Source organism: Notothenia rossii (assembly GCF_949606895.1).
Source record: "Notothenia rossii genome assembly, chromosome: 5".
NCBI classification, from domain to species: Eukaryota; Metazoa; Chordata; class Actinopteri; order Perciformes; family Nototheniidae; genus Notothenia; species Notothenia rossii.
The window spans coordinates 18925501-18947229 of NC_136903.1; the positions used below are offsets into that span (position 1 = coordinate 18925501).

General features: G+C 42.3%; 1 protein-coding gene across 1 annotated transcript in view; it reads left to right on the top strand.

Moving 5' to 3' along the window:
* Positions 1-1600: 1600 nt before the first annotated feature.
* LOC307039557 (voltage-dependent calcium channel subunit alpha-2/delta-1) overlaps positions 1601-21729 on the top strand; it is a 65827-nt gene continuing 45698 nt past the window's right edge. The window contains exons 1-3 of the mRNA XM_079681702.1: positions 1601-1827; positions 6955-7036; positions 7247-7363. Of these exons, the coding sequence (XP_079537828.1) occupies positions 1739-1827; positions 6955-7036; positions 7247-7363 (288 nt within the window). The 5' untranslated portion in view covers positions 1601-1738. The remainder of the gene's footprint in view (positions 1828-6954; positions 7037-7246; positions 7364-21729) is intronic.

The following is a 21729-nucleotide window of genomic DNA, read 5'->3' on the forward strand; positions in this document are numbered from 1 at the left end:
ATATAGTGTGATATGTTCCAAATTAAAAAATTAAAAAAAATTGAATGGGAATGTCTGCAGTAGAGTACTCCCTCCTCTCCACAACTCTCTATTATGTTCCCTTACTCCACACCACCTCTCCAGTTCTCACCATTTACTTACTTTTGTGCCTCCCATCAGCAGGTGCATCTGTGCCTCTGCTGGGGGAAATGAGTGTGAGAAAGGTGCAGCGGGAGAGAATGTGGAGAGGGTGAAGTGACTAGGAGGGAAGGGAGGACAATGGTGCAGAAACTGAGGGAGGAAGAGCAACAGTGCAGTGCAGTGAGAGCAGGGGGAGAGGTGGTGATGGGAGAGACAAAAAGAGAACTGGGGGAAGGGAGGAGGGGAAGGGGAGAGGACACGAAAGATGGTGTGTGGTTGCCAGGCAACGATTGATAACCAAATCCCCAAGCATCTCGCCTGTGCTGCCCTACGCTCCCTCCAGGCCTGAATTACACACGGACACACACACACACACACAAACACACACACACACACACACACACACACACACACACACACACACACACACACACACACACACACACACACACACACACACACACACACACACACACGCGCACACACACACACACACACACACACACACACACACACACACGTGCGCACTCCAACACACACACACAGTTAGGTTTGTTTTCTGGCTTTCTTATTCAATTATTCAATCAAAGTATTGATGTTCCAAATTAAAAATTATAATAGAAACTATGATTATATATACTTCACTGGTGTGGGAGAATATATGTTTTATAATTTGTACACTCATGTTGGGATGCACGGCATATCACAGAATCCAATCTTATAAAACAGGTATGATTGATGGCTCTGAGATTTATTGGGCTCTTACTGTAGCCTACTTTGTCCATAAGATTTTACACTATATTTGTGGAATCAATAGATCTGTCACACTAGCATTGAATCCCATGTGGGACGGCTTCTCTGCTTGCAGCCAATCTTACTACCAGGATGACTGATAGCGACCGCCAGAGATTGTGCTATCAAAGCCAGTAAATTCTCCCATTCCTCCAGGTTGCAGGGATTGAAAGGTTGCCGGGCATTTTAAAGAGCCAAACCTGAATCTGTATTCAATGTACGTGCCGTTGTATGTGTGGTACCTGTGGTCAGACCCTCCTTTTAGCAGATGTTTCTTTATAGGGAGGTAAAATAAAATAAATTGTTGCTCCAAATAACAAATGCTGTGCACCTTGAGTAAAGGAAACACACACATATATATATATATATATAGTGATGCTTTGGGGCAAAACATAATAGAGGTAATTTAAATCCATTGTTGTTTTTTGGGTTATATTTGCCATACCAAAATCAAATTTGAAAATATAAAAAGTTGGTGTAATCAAAACGGCATTATATGTCAAAGCATTAACGAGTCATATTAGGCTACAAGATAAAAGGAACATGTGGAGCTATGGGAGACAGCAGTGTAAATGTGTGAGAGAGGGTAAGAGAGAGAGAGAGAGAGATTGAGAGATTGAGGGAGTGTGTGAGAGAGAGATCCAGCTCCAGTACCTGTTAGAGCGCCGGATGGCCGGGTGATCAGATTAGAGGTGTCAAGGCTCGTTAATCTGAAAGGGAGCGACACACTGCCACTCACGCTGCTGCTCCCATACACAGGCGGCGGAGGGTAGCGGAGCCCACTTGGTGTTGACGCGCGTCGGGGAATTTCCCCCCTTTTTTAACAATGGATACCTGCAGGGTACGATCCTGGGTGTTTCTTGTCCTGTTGTGGCAGGACGGGTCTTTGGCATCGCAGTTTCCAACACAGCTCATGTAAGTATGGCCCCTTTAATCCCATGTTCTGGTGTGCGCACTCCTGGTTTAAAGTGCTCGTCGTTCAGAGATAAGTATCAGGCTATATTTAATGAGACAATCACGGTGGGAGAATTGGATGGGCAGGTCGTTTCATTCATGCATTATTGGTGATTTTGAAGGCAGACTAGTTCAGTTTTGCTCTTGCTGCTCCTCTCCAGGCGGTTGTAGCCTACTGTCGGTTACGGTAATCAGCAGTTTGTCGCCGGTAGATGTCTGCGGCCACTCCGTGACAGCTCGTCTATGAAGTTGTTAAGGAGTTATAGGGGCTTCTGGACTGTTCATTTAATTAAATAAAAAATAAAAACTTGGCCCTTGTCGTTTTCCTTACAACTTTGGAAGGTCTTATAGGTCCTTGACGTTAATTCATACTTGATTATTTAAAAACGTGATACACAAATAGGGCAAAACAATCTTATATTAATTGGCAAAATCAGAGATTTGACTTCTTAAATTGTATATGCCTTTTTTAGATTGGTAAACCATACAAGATTATCTTTAAATCCAGTTATTTTTCAGGATGGTTGCTTTGTTCACCAGAGCCACCAAACCTTTTTGGCAACGATTTAAAGTGAATATACAATTAAGGGAAGTTCACATATATTTTAAGAGTTTGTATAATACAGGCTATACCTTTTATTTAAAATGATTAATGCAGAAACAAAATTATATATATATATTTATCTAATTAATATACCTCATCTTCTTTAGAGAGACCCATGCCATAATAGTGAAAATTAAAGTGTATCAGTTGCCTAATAAGTCTGCATTTAGCACAGATTGAAGCATTACATTTTGTATTGAATAAAAGGTTTGGTAACCGGGTCAGTTATTTCCAATATTGTTCACCTTATTTAAATCAAGGTATACTCTCAGCACATTAGGCCTACAATACAATTATACAGCACCAACATAATGTTACAGTCAAAAACTCATACTATAGTTTGAAATATACCTAATTCAAAGGAGCTGGACTTTTGAAGAACATCATTTACAATCATCAACTCTCTGGTGTACATATTATTAGTGTCAGCAAACATACCTATGGTTGTGCAGCCTAGTTAAAACACAGAACTCAGTTAACAGACTTTTGCGCTAAATCTGCTGATGCCAAGTTTGAAACATTTCAGCGTTGATTTGAATGTCTTTGTATTTGCAAGAAAAACAATTTACGAGGTATATACAGTTTGTTTGTTAAGCCTCTCCCCCACATTGCTCATGTACAGTGTCATGTCCTCCGTAGGTTACACTTACAGCATGAAGAACTGAAAAGGGTCTTTGGATTTGACGGTTTCAGGCCCCATCTATAATAAATGCCTATAACACTGGGCACCCTTCCATATATTGTGATCGTGACCATTCAATATCACTATTTTTATATTCATGGCCTTCCATCTTTTTTGATTGCGTTCTGATTCGTGCATCGCTGCTGGTGTGTCCATGCCTCATTCCGCTTTGCTGTCTGGACTTCTGTCTTTGCCTCTGTAATGATGTGTAATTACACTGCAGTTTAACATAGCGGCCCACTGATATACACACCAAGGGCCAGCTCATTACTCTATCTAGAGCCAAAGTGATGGCATCACAACATCTGTCTCTCTCTTACTTGTACTGTCTCTCCAGCTCTCTTTCTGTTTCACTCTCATTTGCTCTTCCTGTGTCTGAAAAACAATGTAGGGCAGTGTCTGACCCAATTGCCATTTGTACGTGTGTGCTTGTGTGTGTGTTTAATTACCCAGTGTTATACCAGAGGCTGTAGTAATCAAAGCACAGCAACCAGAGCAGAACAATTTAACTACCTCAGCTCATCAACAATGACTTTATTAATGATTCGGAATCTCTGAATCACATTGCTATTTTAGCCATTGCAAATAGCTTACATTAAATATAATAACATTGTGATTATTCCAAGATTATATTCCTTGTCCTTCACCTATTTGTGAATGTTTAGAAAGTAATGAGAAACATTACATGCAGGAAGTGATCTGACTTCACATAGATCAACCGGGACAGGCAGAGAGCAGGACTCACCTTATGACATTTATGAAGCATCGCCATTACACTAGGTTGGGACCTGAAGGGATGGTTGGAAATGCATGAGTTAAAGTGGACCTATCATGCTATATTTGAATAATATAGTGTATGACCATACCAAAAAAATACCAAACAGATCATACATTTTAGCCATTCCTCATTTTGCTCAATTTAACGCTGTTTTTGCATGGGCTGATTCTGTGAGAACAGCACCATCTACAGGCCTGGCATATGTAGGCCTACTACAGCGTCTCCAGCGCTTTCGAATGACAATGTCCGTGGCTGTCTCCTCCTGATTGGTGGAGTTGGCCATTTCTGTGACGTCATAGAAGTGTTCAAATCTGGATCAGTCTGTATCAGATCCGTTGCAGCCCCTTTTTAAGAGATTTGAGTATATATGGAGGAAAATAGAGAGGGTTGTGTTTTCTGACACTTGGTGAGTTCCCTGGAACACCGGGGACACATATTCATTTATAAAAGACGTACAAAAGTGAATTTTGCATGATAGGTCACCTTTAAGGATAAGGAGTTATGCAGATTTGGGCTGAGATCTTCTATGCCTATGGATAATACATTTGACCGTTTAGGCATATTTAACAAGGGGATTTCACTGCAACTATTCATACAAAGCAACAAGCTTTGTGGAGTCGGAGCATAACTTTGTATTGTATGGTACTTACTGTGTATAATGAGGCAAGTGAGAGTTTTACAGGGAAGACCTTCTTTGTCTGCACATTGCATTGTTTGGTTACAATCACAGACAATGCAATTACATATACAAGGGATTCAGTATTGTGAGAATTGGGATGAGCTACTCTGCAGATGAGGCACTCTCATGAAGCCAAAATATTATAAATAGATTTTAGGGGGGAAAAGTCCATGTCATCAATATTGGACATGCACATTGCCCACACACTGCAACCCAGCCTGTGGTGTCTCATTTATTTGTCAGCACCTGGGATTCTTGTTATAGAGATTAGCAGTACATTTCAAAGAAGCTAAACTCTGTAGAGAGGCATTCTACTTCTCTGGATGTCAAATCCCTGGAAACACACTTACGTCTAGACAAGCATACACGTAACTCACAATTGTCTTGTCAATGCTTCAGGCTTACGAGCTTAGGGTACCAAGGTCCACTAAAACACCTTACAAACGGTTTGTTCTTTGTGGATTTAGGGACAAGGAAGGGTAGGGCAGAGGAGAGAAGAGAAGAAGATCAAGGGAAGATCATTTAGGAGAAGAGAAGAGACTGGAAAAGGGCTAAAAAGTGCAGAAAAGAGGAGTAATAGTTTCTCAAAATCTCAATGCAAAGTTGTATGAAGTATGCTGTAACTACCATGTTGCAAGGATCATACATATTGAGTTTTTATTAAGTTTGTTTACATATTAGGATCTGGGCACCCTCCATCCAGTGTCAAAGATTGATGTTCTGCTTTGATGTTTTCTTAAGGGCAGTTTGCAGGATCAAGAATGCACTTCATTCAAAAACAAACATACAAGCAATATTGTGTCTATGTTTCTTTAACCCTTTTAGAACTGATACAATTAATAACACATTTCATGCTATCGACCAGATCATGTGGTTGCATCCAGCACAACTGATGGTTAAACATCTGTACCCAAACAACATTTGGCAGATTTAAATCCTCCTAACACCTTTTCACACAGCCATGAGCTCTACCAAGCCAGTACAGTGTTGTCCAACACTCCTCAACCATAAGTCTTTGCAAACTAAAGAATATAATCTGAATTCATTACTGACCCTGTTTTTATATCTCTACCTACAATTTCTGCCTAAAACATTTACCATTGTGCTTTTCCCTCGGGTATTCCTGCTATTTCAACATGTCTCATCTTTTCGTACTTGCTCCAAATGATCCCTATCCACTCTGTATTTTGTGTCCCTGGTGCATCTTCCCATATCTTTTCTGGCTTTCTGATCTTCTCTACCTTTATCTCTTTGTGTTTGCATCCGATCACCTTCCTCCACTGTTTTCTACCATCAATGTTATGCACACATATCTTGACTTTCATGACACTTATTCCACCTCTCCAATGACAATCGTTGTGGAATATGTATTCGTATCTTTGTTTTTCTATGTTTATATCAGTGTGTGTGTGTGTGTGTGTGTGTGTGTGTGTGTGTGTGTGTGTGTGTGTGTGTGTGTGTGTGTGTGTGTCTACTCACAGCCATCATAAATGGCAGTGGGGATGTGGACAGCCGTGTGTGTGAATGAGATGTCTCTTTGATATTTGGGAGGATTGCAACTGAGTCTTTGCTGGTGTGAATGCATGGCAATGAGAGCATCTGTATCACCAACCTGTTATTATTCTCATACAATATGAATAACATTGTTTTAGTGTGCATCCGCATGCACACATCTATTTCGCTCCCCTAGCCTCTCATTCCAGGTGTGCCTTTAGATAAGTCCGAAAATAACAAGTCACTGTGTCACTTAATGCATAATGTCTCCGGTCTTTGACATTCTTAGCGCGTCTATCTCTATCCACAGCCACCGTGTTCAGGATGCAAGCAGTGATTTACTCTGTCAGTGTCTTATAATGCATGCAGTGAGCTTATTGTGGTTTGACAATTGATTGGAGGAGGATGAGAGGAAGGTATAACCCAGTTTGTGGCACCAGCAGGCTGGACCTGATGTCCCCAGAGCACTTTGATATACATAGAAGCATGTCGGTCCTGACCTGTCCACTCATATCACTGTCAGCGGTCACAACATTGGCTGACACTTATCTGATTGGTTGTCTTCATGTTTGAACTCTCAGAAAGTAATGGTATTGGTTGACACCCAGTGACACGTGTTTGATTAAATGACATTGTATTTGTTCCCGGTGATTGGAGTTTGATAACTTGACCTATAAGAGTGATTCTCTTTGTCCTTGTTTGTTTTTTGTCGGTCCAGGTGGTCTCTTGAGATGAAAGGTTGACTTGATTGACAGTTTAATTGCACTGTGAAATGTTTGTGATGTCTCTTCTAAGCTGGTTGCATGTGAGTTATGATTAACTTTGGTCTTGTGCATTGCTTTGTCCCATAGGATTAAAGAATGGGTTGATCAGATGCAGAAAGAGCTTGTCACCCTGGCAGACACAGCCACAGCTGGGAAGAGCCTCACAGAGGTATAAACACACACATGCTACACACACATGCATACAAATCAAGCATTAAGCACATTCAACCCTGCTATGGACCTACCACACCAGTCGTTCCATAATATCAAGTAGTTGCACTATTTCTTAATAAAAGGAATCTTTTTTTTGCAAATAACACATTGTGTTTGTTAAATCGATAACAATTTTACATGTTCACTACTCTCTCTTTATCTCAAGATTTTTCTGCAAAACCAACACCTGTACACTGTGGAGCAAAACGATGCAGAAGAGCTGGTTGCCAGAGCGGCAACGAAAATTGAACAGCTGCTGCGGAAGAGATCTGCTGCCTTGGAGGTAATACTCACTCCACTTAGAGGAACCAACTGTCACTTTGCAATTTTACGTTGGCACTAAAGCTGTACAGAAGGATATCTTCATTAACTAGGGCTATAATCTCCATCTGCTTTTTGTCAAATCATTGTAGACTTCAATTTGTATAATTAATAACCAAAACCATGTGGTGATTTTAATCTACTTTTTGGTTCAACTACTGGTGATTATTTTGTATTCACATGGCCCTTGTTGTGTATCTCAGTGGTCCGCAATGCTAAACTAAACTGTTGTATACTTTGGGACATGGTTAAGTTTGTGACGATCAATTAGACACATGTGATATTGTAAATTCCTTTTTTGATTACCAAGAGTGCATTTAGCTTATATGCACATTTTGATGGACCTATACAATGCAACTCCTAGATAGATATACGTACACTAAGAAAATAGATTTAAATTTTAACCTCCCTATGGAAAATGTGTCTGTTGTCCTTGGCAGTTAATCTTTAAAAAGGAAAAACATGGATTAAACCCAAAACTCTGAGTTTAAGAGCTTCAGCTGCAGAGTATACCACAACTCATATTTGTAGGTGTTGACTATTGGATTTTACTCCTGGAAAAAAAATATAAGAATTTCCATTTTTTTAAATGTCCCCGCTGTGGGACAAATAAAGATTTTCTGATTCTGATTTGACAACACACATTTTGAATTGAATATCTATTTGATATCGAATGCCCCCAAAACATAACAAATCTGCTTCTGTCTATGTTTTAGTTTAATTATTTGTCTGGCTAAGGTTTCACACTAGTAAGATTGCTGTGGGTTTGGTTGAAATGATCCATTACAACAAATGGAAGCATGGGTAAAGCACGCACAGAAAGAGTAGAAAGTGAGGACTGAGATATTTCTTCTGCAGGATCCATTTGAGAGCTTTGACCGTAGGGATGTTCTCTCTTTCTCCCCCTCTCTTCCCACCCTTTATTTCTACTTAGAAGTGAGTCAGAGATTCTCAACTATATCAAGACTTTAAACAGTTTTTATACATTCAGAGCGAGTTCACTTCGCCCCTTACTCTGCCTTTATAAGGCATCACCATTGTTGTCTTATTAGTAATGGAAAGGGAGTATTTATGAATGTCCATACACATAACTTCTGCCAAGTGTCTGTCTTGTGTATTTTAAGTAAACACCCTGGTGTTCTTATCATTTTTCCATGCACTGGTGCCACAGGATGTGTAAGCAGCTGGGATAAAATTGGCTTCAGTGCATTTTCAAATGATAGAAGTGAGAGATAGTTGTGAGGATCAGCTTTTTGTCTGATTGTGTCTAAGTGTGTCTTAAGAGTAGGTGATGGGTGGCGGATCATCTAGCCTGATGCGGACAGTTCATCCAACCTCTGGGCATCGATCACTTTTCACTCTTTATTGCATCTTTGTGTCTCATCTTCTTCTGCGAGTAACCTTAAGGCGCTCTGATATTGAATTCTCTGTCCTGATATATATGAATGGGGAGATAAATGGGTGATGTGAACGAAGGGCAAATGCAAGAAGTTAATGGATAAATGGGGTGACTGACAACTAGACCGTCTCTATGTCCATCTTTACATCCATCTCTATATTGGAGGAGACACTGAGGTTAAGCCTGGAGGAATTAAGGACCGGCAGCGATCCCAGCAACATGGATCATATCTGCCAAGCGTCCTGCTTGTCAATATACAGGCATAGGATAATAAACGAGAAGACCTCTGTATCTCCATCAACTGTTATATCCTTTGCTTCCACAAACTTGGTAAAATCCTGAAATTCGGAGAGTGCCATTCAACAGTTTAATGTATTTCTATATAATGATACAACCCAACAGAGGAAGATTTTTGCTTTATGGTGAGTAAGGATTGTTATCACAGTAGGAACATTAAAATGCTATTCTGTTCCTGCTCACCTGATCAGGAGTTATTGGCTTTGAAATGCAGACCGTGCTTTCTACCAAGAAAATTCACTTTGGTCTCTATCCAAGTGGTCGACATTACACCAGAAGAAAGTACAGAAGCTGCCCTCTCGGACCTCTGCCTTGAACTGAATTGCTCACAGACCAATTATCTTTACACTGTAGCCGTTGTTGCTGGAGACTTCAATCAGGGTAATCCTAACAATGTCTGACTTGCATTAACATATATAGACTTTGGAATGAACCCTCTCGATTACTGATATTCATATTTGCTACAGAGCTGAATCACTATTTACTTTTGGGAATAGCATCCATCTTGCTGAGGTGGTCAAAATATGTATACAAATGATGACACATGTCTCGATTGACACCTGAAGTCAGGAAATGGTTATGTCGAACAGTGGCCGCTATACAGCGAACTAAATGATGCAGTCTGGAGCACGTCCCAGGACACCACTGTTGTCGTCACCAATGACAACAATGAATCATTCTCTCCAGTTTCAGGTGGACTTAATTTTCAAAGCAAAAATCAGTAACTGTACCCAAAAGTACAGTTAGATTTATTCCAAAACGAAAAACCATAGATCACTATGACCTATGGGACGCCATAAACATACACTGCAGCCTACAATTTAGGGTCTCAGTCTGGCAGTATGGACTATTACAAAGCAGCTAAAAGAGAAGTAAAAGGGGCCAAAGGGGACTGCGGGGAAAAAGTACAATTCCAAAAGGGCAATCCCAGAAGCATTTGACAAGATCTAAGAACTATGACGGATACAAGCCCTCAAAAGGAGTGTGTGTCCCCAAACATACACATATTTATTGGTATTATAAAGGTACTGGCAGGATTACATTTCACTGGAATTGTACCTTAAATGATTTGAATGGAAACAATTAAGGTTATTTATTTTCAAGACTTCTAGGGTACAACACATACTGTAGAAGTGACACCAGCTTTAAGACTGCATACACTGTCCCTGTAGATTGGATACTTTGCGATGAGCTGATTTTTTTCGATGATTCATCTAAGTTAAATAAAAAGATCACGCTGTTTAGCAGAAAGAATACAGCAGGAGAATTCTTATTGAAGTTTGGAGATCCTTTCTTGTTGAGTGTCTTTGAGATAAGGTTGACAGTGACTCTCAATGTCAATATATTAGGAGATAGCCTAAGGCTCTTGAACCACTTTCACTAAGTTTATAACTACTTCCAAAGTGTTATCTTCCCTTTGCCTTTCTCTGTCGTCTTTCTGTCTTTCCATCTCTGATTTCTAACTCTGAATGAAAGATGACCTTTGAAAGGCCACAGTTTACCTAGCCACAGGTTTGTGAATCAAGTGTGTGTCTTTGTATTTCTACCCATGCTTCCATGAATATGTGTGTGGCAGAGTGTCACATGCATTATTAATGAGTACTTGGCTGCATACTGTTAGGACAGATCGCTTTATCAAAGGTTTTACATTGTATACCCGGGTTTGATCTCAACAGGAAACCCACGGACACTCACACACCGACTGGGAGGTTTACCTACAGCGGCTATAGCTCAAGCCAATTCAATCAATCAACAACTTTATTAATCCCGCAAGGGGCAATTGGTTATGAGCAGCAGCTCAAAAAGAAAATCCTCTTTTCATTCTAATTTTGCATATCTACTTTACCATCTTGTAGCGAGAGATTACTTTGAAAAGGTTTGTCAAATCAGTTGACCACATAGTGAAAGTGTGTGATGTGCCCGAGGCTAGAGTCAATTACTCTTTCTCTACCCCGTACACAGCCTGTTCTCTCCTGGTCCGGCTGCCTCTGTACGCTGTAATTAAACACTTAATTATTGATGAGTACTGTTATGAAAAACTGATTATACAGTGAAGACAGAAATGACATGGACGCTCACACATCAATATATTGTCCACCTAACAGCCAGCAATCATGTGTGTGTGTGTGTGTGTGTGTGTGTTTGGGTGGGTGTCTACAGTATATGTGTGCCTGTGCAATTTCCTCTCTTCTCCTGGGGTGAAGGTGTCTAGTGACTAATGAGCCAGTCTACAACATTACTTAGAGTAATACCTCAACCAGCACCACTAATACTCTACAGGACACAGGTGGCCCGGTCCTGTGAGTGAGTGTGTGGGCTTGTGTGCTAGACAGACAGAGAGAGAGAGAGAGAGAGAGTCTCAGCATTGTCTTGTAGATGTTTTTGTAGATGTGTGTTTTATCCCTGTTCTTTACATTGTTGTATCATGTTTAGCTTGATTTCAGCTACATTTGCCTTGAATGATGATCTATTTTCACTGAAGAATAAATATAAAAAAATGTCCATTGAAATTCTAAAACCTGACCTGAAGCAGAATTCACTTCTCTCTTCTCGATCAATGGCAACATTGCACTAGTACATGTCCTAAAGCCAAACATGGCCCCATGTCCCAACCAACAACATAAAGGCTTTTCCTGTTGTGTGTAGTTAAGCCACATGCTCACTTCAAAATGCATTGTTCATCATTAGTTATCCTTTAAGATATTATAATCATCAGTTGCCACCACAGTATATTCCACAATAATGTCAAAGACACAGCATAGTTCCATTGAATATCAAACACTTTTTATAATGTACTTCCTTCAATATCTATGCAATTTAAGAGAATGTCAGTATGCTGGACATACTTGATTCTGCTATTATTACTTTGCCTTTTGATACTTTCACCTTCAGTAGACCTTCACAGTCAATGTAACTGTAGTAAAATAAACTGTAATTCCAACGTTAACTCAAACAGCATATCCAGAAGATGTACAGATACAGTGAAGTGAAGCCATTTCATTGTGTCACAGGCTTAACCTGCATGTTTACATGTAGCATTTCACTGGATAAGTGAGTATAATGTTTGCTATAAAATAATCTTACAATATGCTAGAAACTATGTCGTTTTTTTCTATTCTTTGTAGCAGTTTTGATTTTTAAGTAGAATTTCCCTTCATGTCTTGCCCTTGAAGACATTAAGGAGAAAACATTGGGAGAAAACACAACCTGCCCTGGCAAATGTTCAAACATTCTCATTTAAAAAAGCTGAAAATATTGTCAACTCATCTATTTAGATTAGATTAGATCATAATTGTATATTGTAACAGGAAAGACTAATTTTCTCTATTTGTTACATTAATACCATCTGTATGTATATATATAAATATATATATATATATATATATATAAATATATATACTGTATATGTAACTTGATTGTCTATCAGTCATTTGTATAATCTTTGTGATTCTCTATGCAGTGCATTTTGGTTCAGTTATCCACTTCCCTTCATTTAGAGGTGTGTGGTAAGTGTTTGAGGGTTATTTGTGCATGTATTCGATGGTCTTTAGGGCCCAAGTCTAGGACCATATTTTTATAAATCTGTTGCCTGCTGTCACAATGTTATAATAATGAGCACAAGATGTGACATTACTGTAAGATGTTTTCACATGTGTGTATGTGTCTTTCTGCCAACGTAACATAGTAATGAAAAGAGGATATGATAGGATCAGAGATATCTCAGTCTCCAGAGCAGATGTTACTCAACCTCGCATCTCTGCTTTGCACTGATTATATTAAGCAGACAAGAGGTTTCTGCATGTGTTTGAATGAGTGGTTACATTTGTGTGTATGTGCATATGTTTGATATGCAGAAAGGGAGACAGGGAGAGTGGGGTAGAGCAGCGCAGATGGGGAATTCTAACTAGACTTATGGTAGGCCAGGGACAAGTGTCTAATTCATTAATTGAGAAGAGATCCAAACTGCGTTAGTGAATTGCAACATGCTTGCAGTAACATTTACTTTTGATTAGGAGACAATTACAACCTTTCACCGTCAACGGATGCAGTGTTTTCATATATACTAATACCCACCATTAATTAATTGTGACATCTAGTAGAACTAATATTGTATTGTTATTTTTTTTATAATTACTGTCATTGAGACAAGATAATTAGGGACTTGTTCTTACACCAGTTACGTTCTCAACCACTATCTTCGTGAACGTTGTTGCTTTCTGCCCCTGTTGCTCACTGTTTCCATCAAGCCTTTCAAAAAGCGTGTCTTTCACCTTATGCCTTTTGCTTTAGTTACAATTTATGAAGTCTTTATTACAAATCCCTTCTTAGGAAATGGTCCCTGTATCTTTTTACCTTTTGAAATAGAAGATTATGACACTCAATGTTTGTGTTGTAGGAGTAATCCAACTGATTCCCTGCGAACTCTGACTAGGTGACAGACTATAAATTCTCTGAAGTCGACAGTCTTTAAGATGTGAGCCAAAGAGAGGAATGAGACTGGAAGCAGCTGTAGATTTACTGATCCCAATGGAGGGTTTGGCCTCTGAAAGAAGTCATGTGGAGCCACACGCCTCTCCCTATGGGCTCTCACGGCTGTAAATTCCTTTACTCTTCTTTGTTTCACTTCCTTTTCCTCTCATCCGTGCATCCGCCGCTGTCATCCCCCCTCTCCAGTCTACTGTATCTCTCATGTGTCCAGCTCCTGGCCTTTTGCCACACTTCTGTGTCAAACTGGAATTTCAAATCAGCCTTTCTTTATCTCTCCTGACCTCTGTCTCACTTTTATTATGCTCCCTTCTTTCTCCTACTGCATCACTTTCCCCTCTCCCTCCACCTCTGCTCTTTTGTATCACCCCTCTCTAACACTATTTTCCTCAATTTCATTCTGTCCTTTCCATTTCCCCTCTTCTCGATTTCTTGTTTCTCCCAAGTGTCTCTTGTTTCTGACACCTCTTTTTTTTCACTACTCTACTCCAAATTCACACACCTTTACACAGGAAACAAAATAATGCATTGCTGGATAAAGCTCCCATCATATCTCTCTTTTATCATCCCACTGTTCATTTTCCTAAGCCACATTTAATGAGAAATATGTATACTGAGATTGTGCTGAGTCTGAGTATTGTTACTTTTTCTCTGGACTGTCCTTTCTGGTAATCCATCTGCTCACAATAAGCCTTTTTCTCTTCCCTTTCAGACTCTCCTCTTTTATTTTCCTTGTGCTGACCCTTCACATCTCCCACACTTTTACTTTGTTGTCATCCCTTTGAGTTTGGACTAATTATGGGGGAAAAGATAACCTGCGTTCATATGTGCGGACATGTAAGAAACAAGGATGGGAACGATGAGACTGGATGTGGGTGTTAATGATCTTTTAGACCGTTACTACTCTTGTGGGTATTGCTTTGTTGTCTGGGAGAGAAGGCAGTGTGCTCTGAATGGCTCATTGATTTCAGGTGTGTGGAGAATTTGACACACACACACACACACACACACACACACACACACACACACACACACACACACACACACACACACACACACAGGGAGTCTGGGAGGCTCTGTGAGGTTTAGCAGAGCCTGTCTCATCTTCCCTGTCTATCCTTTAAGCTGATCCTCTGCTTTCTCACTAAATGCACGGTGGGCTGCTGGGCTGCCCTGGCAGAATGACAACTAAGACTGGTGAGAGCAGGGCAGAATATCTCTCTCTGGGGCTAGTCCAATGCAATCCAACACTCAGGCCAGCTCTGAATGTTTATTTGCTCTTTATGGCTGCAGTGTAATGTTCTCAAATATCAATGTACATGAAAAGTAGATGGTGCATTACATTAGAAGTATCATGATACAGAAATGGCCTTATTTGTCAGTTGGAATATAGGCCCAACAGTTTTGGTTGTCATTAGGTTGTTCTCATGTTCATCTAAGACTAAGATAAAGCTAACCAACATGTATCAGCAATGCTGCCTGCAGATAGGAAAATACTTTTTGTTCCTCGTAGTATTAGATTTCATTATCATGAATTCCTCTTTTCTCGTTTTTCTCTCTGAAGTACCTCATTCCAAAACCACTCCACATCCCCACGTCCACAGAACCAATTCCCAGTCTCCTCGTATTCATCCGCCCCCCCCCATTAAGGCTGAAGGGGAGCTGTGGCTCTCATAGGGACTCCAGTGGTCATCCAGTGACAGAGTAGACTAATTATAATGTGGAGCTGGGATATCTTTACATTACATTACATTGCATTTAGCTGACGCTTTAATCCAAAGCGACTTAGAATTCGACCAAAAAGATACCAACTTGAAGAAAACAGAATCATATAAGTACATCAGGTTTCATAGAGCCAAAACATTTCAAGTGCTACTCAACTGGTTTTAGATAAGCCAGTCCTTTATTAGTATATAAGTGCTTTGTTAGTCATTTTATTGCTCAAAGTGGAGTCGAAAGAGATGAGTTTTCAGTCTGCACCGGAAGATGTGTAAGCTTTCTGCTACAATAGCAGAGAGGGATACTTATGAGCAGTAAGATCAAGCACTCTACGGCAAGTGTGTTTTCCACTGCCATTAAATAAACCGTTGTAGTGTTACATTTGGATGTTTTGACTGATTAATGCTGGTTTCTGATCAATTGGCAGAGAGGCAACATGCAAGGCCTCCGTAATGAACTGTTATGGCAGTTTGAGAGGAAAGCTGTCACTCAGGGAGCGGCCTCATCAAATCAAAGCTCTGAAGCTTAGTGCGTATTTGATTCTGGTGCTGCTTTCTTTAGGAAGTAACATGTTTGACAAAGAGAGAGATAGAAAGGGATAAAGAGGAAAAGGGAGAGAAAAGAGAAGGGTAATTAGGTATCTTTCCTCACACAACCCTCCCCACCCTCCCCCATATCTCCCAGAGGGGAGAGGAGCCTCGTCAAAGCCCTGTCATGAATTTTTAACAACCCTGTCGGCCTGCTATCTTAGGAACTGTGTGTATCTGTGTGTATTTGCATGTTCACATACAGTAAGTGTGTGAGGAAGAATATATCTATATTGAACCAAAATCCTGTAGTCCAATATTCTCCACTAATGTCAATCAAATTGCTAGAGCATTACGCTTAATGTATGGAGTATTGAACAGCTGTTGCTCAAGCTTCTGTATCATATCACTAACACGATCAAGGAGTTATAAGCCATATGTTTATGCACTGCTTTATGTGTGTGTTTATTCATGCATTTGCAGTGGTACGAAACTATATTTATGCATTTAGAATATTGAACATGGTAAAACCATATGTTTTTCAAGTGTGACATTACCGTGATGATACATTGACATAACAAGAGCTTCAGAACTTAGCACTTTTAGCATAGCTATGAACTGTTTTCCCTCAGGTGCGCTCATTATTACAGTCTTAAATATGATCTTGTCTTCTATTTTCTCATGTAACACTTAAGAATAACCAAGCTTTTTTTATGAACGTCGTCAAACTGTTAACTGTTTGATTCAGACGCAGATCTCTAGAAGGAGTCAATGAAATAGTCTTAACACTTCTAACGTCTGGTCGAGGAAGGCCTCATCGTCAGGCATTTGATGGACACAAATATACATTTAAAACATATGTTTCAGTACTTGATGCAGACAGTTATGGAACTTGTTATTTTTGCACGACGAAATGGTCTGTAATAACTTCATGGTCACTATTTTCTTTAAGTGTGTGTGTATGTGTGTGTTTCTGGCTTCATGGGGTGTACAGTATATCTAGCTGCTGACAGCCAGTGCAGAGGAGGTGGAGGCAGGTCTGGAACAGAGCCCAAGACTGGAGGCCAAAGGGATCGGGCTGTTGATCAAGAATAGAATCATTGCCGACAGCAGACACATGGTCATACACAAACACATTCATACCCATACTCACAGAGGGAAATATATTAAAAGCAGCATCCATCCAGTTACTGCTTCAGATCCAATATGACGTTTGTTGTACTTCACTGCAAGCACAGTCAGGCGGATGGGAATCGGATGGAAATTCATCCATAAATACATTGAACTGTCATGAATTATAACTACATCAATTATGTCATGGTACTATGGTCACTTGCACTGCTTTTGTGAGGTAAGTCAGTGTGCCAGACAGATGGGTTTATTTAAGGGCAGTGCTTCCCTCCACAGTCTTGTCATTATCGGTACAGTTTGAGGAGGGCAGACCGGGGCCAGGCTAACATTTGACCTGTGTGGATTTGCCTGGGTGAACATACACACTTCAGTAGTGTCAGTTTTGTTTCTCTTCCTGCTGTCTGCCTTCAAATCTCCTTGTTTTTCTATGGTTAAGTTTCAGTACTGCAAACACTTCCTATTTGAGTGAGATAATATTCTATTTATTCTAAATACATTTGAATTGTAATACTTTTTTTTTGTGATTTTTCAATTAAAATAAAATGTTCTAGCCTAACAATTACTCTCATTCTGAACCTGATCTTGCACAGAATATAGTCTTTGTTACAAATACTGCAATTCACATTCTAATCAAACAATCAAGTGATTTTCAGCCAACAAAAGTCAATGCAGATAATAATGTCCAAATCAACAAAGATGCAGTAATAGTGTAAATTGTTGTTAAAATGTATCCATTTAGTGGATGTGATACATCAGAATGGCCTCCAACATAAAATCTATACTTTTTCACATTTTCACAATTACAACACTCCTTAGATGTTACTTAATCTTCCCTGGTTATATTCAATAGGCAAAGATCTCTGACTATGGACGGATTGACATATTTTCCTGAGCTGTTGAGCATTTCTAGCGTCTGTGGCCCTTGATAAAACTGTGTCGCACTTACAAGGGATAGTCATTGTATAGGGTGGTACACTAGTGTCCAATGTGGTGGATGATGTGTAACTATACAATCAGAACCCACGCACGTACAAGAAAATGGCTTTGAATAGCTGTCACTGCAGTGACCACTATGAGTGAAAGGAATCTAGCCGGACTTGTTAAAGTATGGATAGGGCTAACTAATTAATACTGTTGAGGTTATGGCTTGGCATGGTTCCTTACAGGTACTGCCAGACCCGACGTCATGGGCGGGTCCCATGGGGCCGGGCCCGCCCATCCAGGATTTGGGCCAGCCCATCCAGGATTTAGGCCCGCTGTTTTAATCAGGGCTGAATACAACATTATGTTTATTGTTGTTATTTGTAGAGCTTTGTCCTAATATTTATTTTTGTTTTAAACTATGTTGAAAGATTAGTTTAATATATATTTTTTTATTTTGCTATGAAATTCTGAATGAAAGGCTGCGCGTGAGACTGGATTTTCGCTGGGTTGAGTTGTGAGGGGTTTTGAGTGAGATGCGGCACAGCAGCCTGTCAGTTTACTCTTGCTAGGTTAGTTTGGCTATTATCATTTATATTTGTCTGCAACAATGGATATCAGGAAGTGGTTCATGAAAGGAATATGGCAACTCAGCGCCAGATGCAGGCACATTAGAAGACATCAGTTAAGTTACCAACGAGCTAGCAAGCCAGCAGGGACAAGGGAGGCTGGCAATCAATTATATTTTGAAGAGAAATTGACTCTCAAGCCGGCTCTCTCACAAACTCCGGCTCTGTGTGCAAGCAGACCGCTGCACACGCTCTCTGCCTCGCTCAATCTCTCTCTCTCTCCCTTTTCTCTCCATTGCTCAACCTCACCCCACCTCTACACCCTGTGTGCGCTCCTCAAGTTTGCCTGCATACTTGCCCAAGTTGGCACAGCGTTACAAATGTGCCACAAAACCAACCAATGGATGTAGCCTATAATAAGACCGTCAACAGCCTTATGGCAACCTAAAATCTATGACCTAAAACCCCTCTGTTTCCGTAACAACAATTCACGAGCGCCTCCCTCACCCCCCACGTTGACAAATCTCGAGCGTCTAACAGCCCCCCCCTCAATTCAGATTTCCTGGGAAATTAAGTTTTGGGGTGGGCCCGTCCAGGTAAATCAAATTCCCGCCCAGAGACATATGTCTGCCGCCGGGTCTGGGTACTGCCTGTCTGAAGTTTGTGGTTGATCTATCTTTTTTTCTATTCTAAGAATTCTGGTAGCTGGACCTCCCTGCTTTTTTTTAAGACATTTTATCAAGTGAAACATTTGCGTGTTTTAAGCGTATATTGTAGTGCCGTGAAAAGGGAGTCGGAGGCGGTGTATTCAGAATGGAGTTCCAATCTTTGTTAGCCATTAATATCAGAGAGGTTAACACATGACTGCTCTGCTTGATGCGCTAGCAGGAATGGCAGCTGAAGTTACAGGTTTTCCCTACTAAAGGGTCCGTGTGGCAACACAATACGAGAGGTGAATTTTGTCCAATAACGTGTTACCACACAAGCCCCCCCAGGCCAACGGGTCGTTCTGTCCACCATGGTGAGGAGGTAGGAAAACCCCAGAGAGGAAGGCAATGGACCAACTAGGTTAATGTTGACGTGATCAAACCTCCTCTCAGGCACCAGGAAACGCTCCAACGGGGCCTTCGTGTGGCGATGCACCTTAGCGCGTTGACAAGCCACGCACTCCCTGGCCCAAGTCCTCACATCCCTTTTCAGCCCTTTCCAAATGAAGTTCGCCGCTACCAAACGTACCGAAGGTTTAACGCCGGGGTGTGACAGGCCGTGCACAGCCTCGAACACCGGACGCCTCCAGCTGGCAGGGACGACAGGGCGCGCTAGGCCCGTAGAGACGTTACAAAGGAGAGTAATGCTTGCGTCGCCGAACACCACGTCCTCCAAGCGCAGCCCCGCGCCCTCCACCTCCAGACCCTGGACACCGGGATCCGTGACCTGGTCCGCCACCATGCGAGCATAGTCCAAGCCTAACTGGACGGCCCCGATGACGACCCTGGAGAGGCAATCAGCAATCAGGTTCGACTTGCCAGCTACGTGCTTAACGTCCGTAGTGAACTCCGATATGTAGGAGAGCTACCGCTGCTGGCGTGCCGACCAAGGCTCCGCCACTTTTGACATGGCGAAGGTGAGCGGCTTGTGGTCGACAAACGCCGTAAATTCACGGCCTTCCAGCATTAAACGGAAGTGCCGCACGGCCAGATAAAGCCCGAGGAGTTCCCGGTCAAACGCGCTGTACTTGCGTTCCCTAGGCGTCAGCTGGCGGCTGAAAAAGGCGAGCGGCTGCCAAGCGCCCTCCACCCACTGCTCGTGCACTGCACCGACCGCGTAGTCCGACACGTCCGTGGTGATGGAGATGGGAGCCGTAGATGATGGGTGTGCCAGCAAAGCCGCCTGAGCCAACGCAGTCTTGACCTCAGCAAAAGCGACGTCCCCCTCTGCTGTCCAGTTGATTGCCTGGACGGGGGTCTTGCCTTTCAAAGCTTCATACAGCGGCCGCATGATGTGTGCGGCCCGGGCGATGAAACGGTGGTAGAAGGTCACCATCCCCAGAAACTCACAGAGCGACCGTGCTGTGAGCGGGTGAGGAAAAGCCGCAAAAGCCTCCACTTTCGCTGGCAGAGGAGTCGCACCGCCCTTGGTGACGCAGTGCCCCAGGAAATCGATGTCAGACACCCCGAACTGGCACTTTGCAGGATTGATGATCAATCCATATTCGTTGAGCCGCGTGAAAAGGGCTCGGAGGTGGGACAGGTGCTCCTGTACTGAAGCGCTGGTGACGAGTATGTCGTCGAGGTAGACAAACACAAACGGCAGGTCCCGCAGCACTGAATCCATCAGGCGCTGGAACGTCTGAGCGGCATTCTTGAGTCCAAAAGGCATCCGTAGGAACTCAAAAAGTCCAAAAGGCGTTATCACTGCTGTCTTGGGAATGTCCAGGGGGTGCATGGGCACCTGGTGGTATCCACGCACCAGGTCCACCTTGGAAAACACCCCCGTACCGGCCAGATGCGCCGAAAAGTCCTGAATGTGCGGAACCGGATAGCGGTCAGGCGTAATGGCGTCGTTGGGTCGGCGGTAATCCCCGCACTGGCGGAACCCGCCGTTCGGCATGGGGACGACGTGCAGGGGGGAAGCCCAAGGACTGTCGGAGCGGCGGAAATGCCCAGGCGTTCCATGGTTGCGAACTCCGCCCTCGCTACCGCCAGCTTAGAAGGGTTCAACCGCCGGGCCCTGGCGTAGACAGGAGACCCCTCGGTAGTGACGTGGTGTTCCACGCCATGCTTAGTGGTAAGCGCAGAGAAGGTGGGTAGCGACAGGTCCGGAAACTCGGCCAACAGTCTGAGAAACGTGTCTTCCCCCGATAGCGAGCCTGACAGCCCGTCGTACGCTGCGCTGCCAAGTGTGCACACGAGGGAAGAAAACGTTAAGGCATCAACCAAACGTCTATTCTTAATGTCCACCAAGAGTCCATGAGCACACAAAAAAATCCGCTCCGAGGAGGGGATTAGAAATGTCCGCTGTAACAAAATCCCAGCTGAAACGCTGTCCTCCAATGCACAAACACATAGGCCTCACGCCGTACGTGCGAATGGGACCGCCGTTAGCCGTCGTCAATCGCGGGCCGTGCCCACCATGGGCGACGTCTTCACTCGACGCTGGAACCACACTCCGTTGAGCGCCCGTGTCACACAGAAACATGCCCCCCGAAACGCTGTCGCTAACGAAGAGGAGCCTGCACGTGCCGCCGACGCTCAGGGCCAGTACTGAGCGCCTGCCCCTC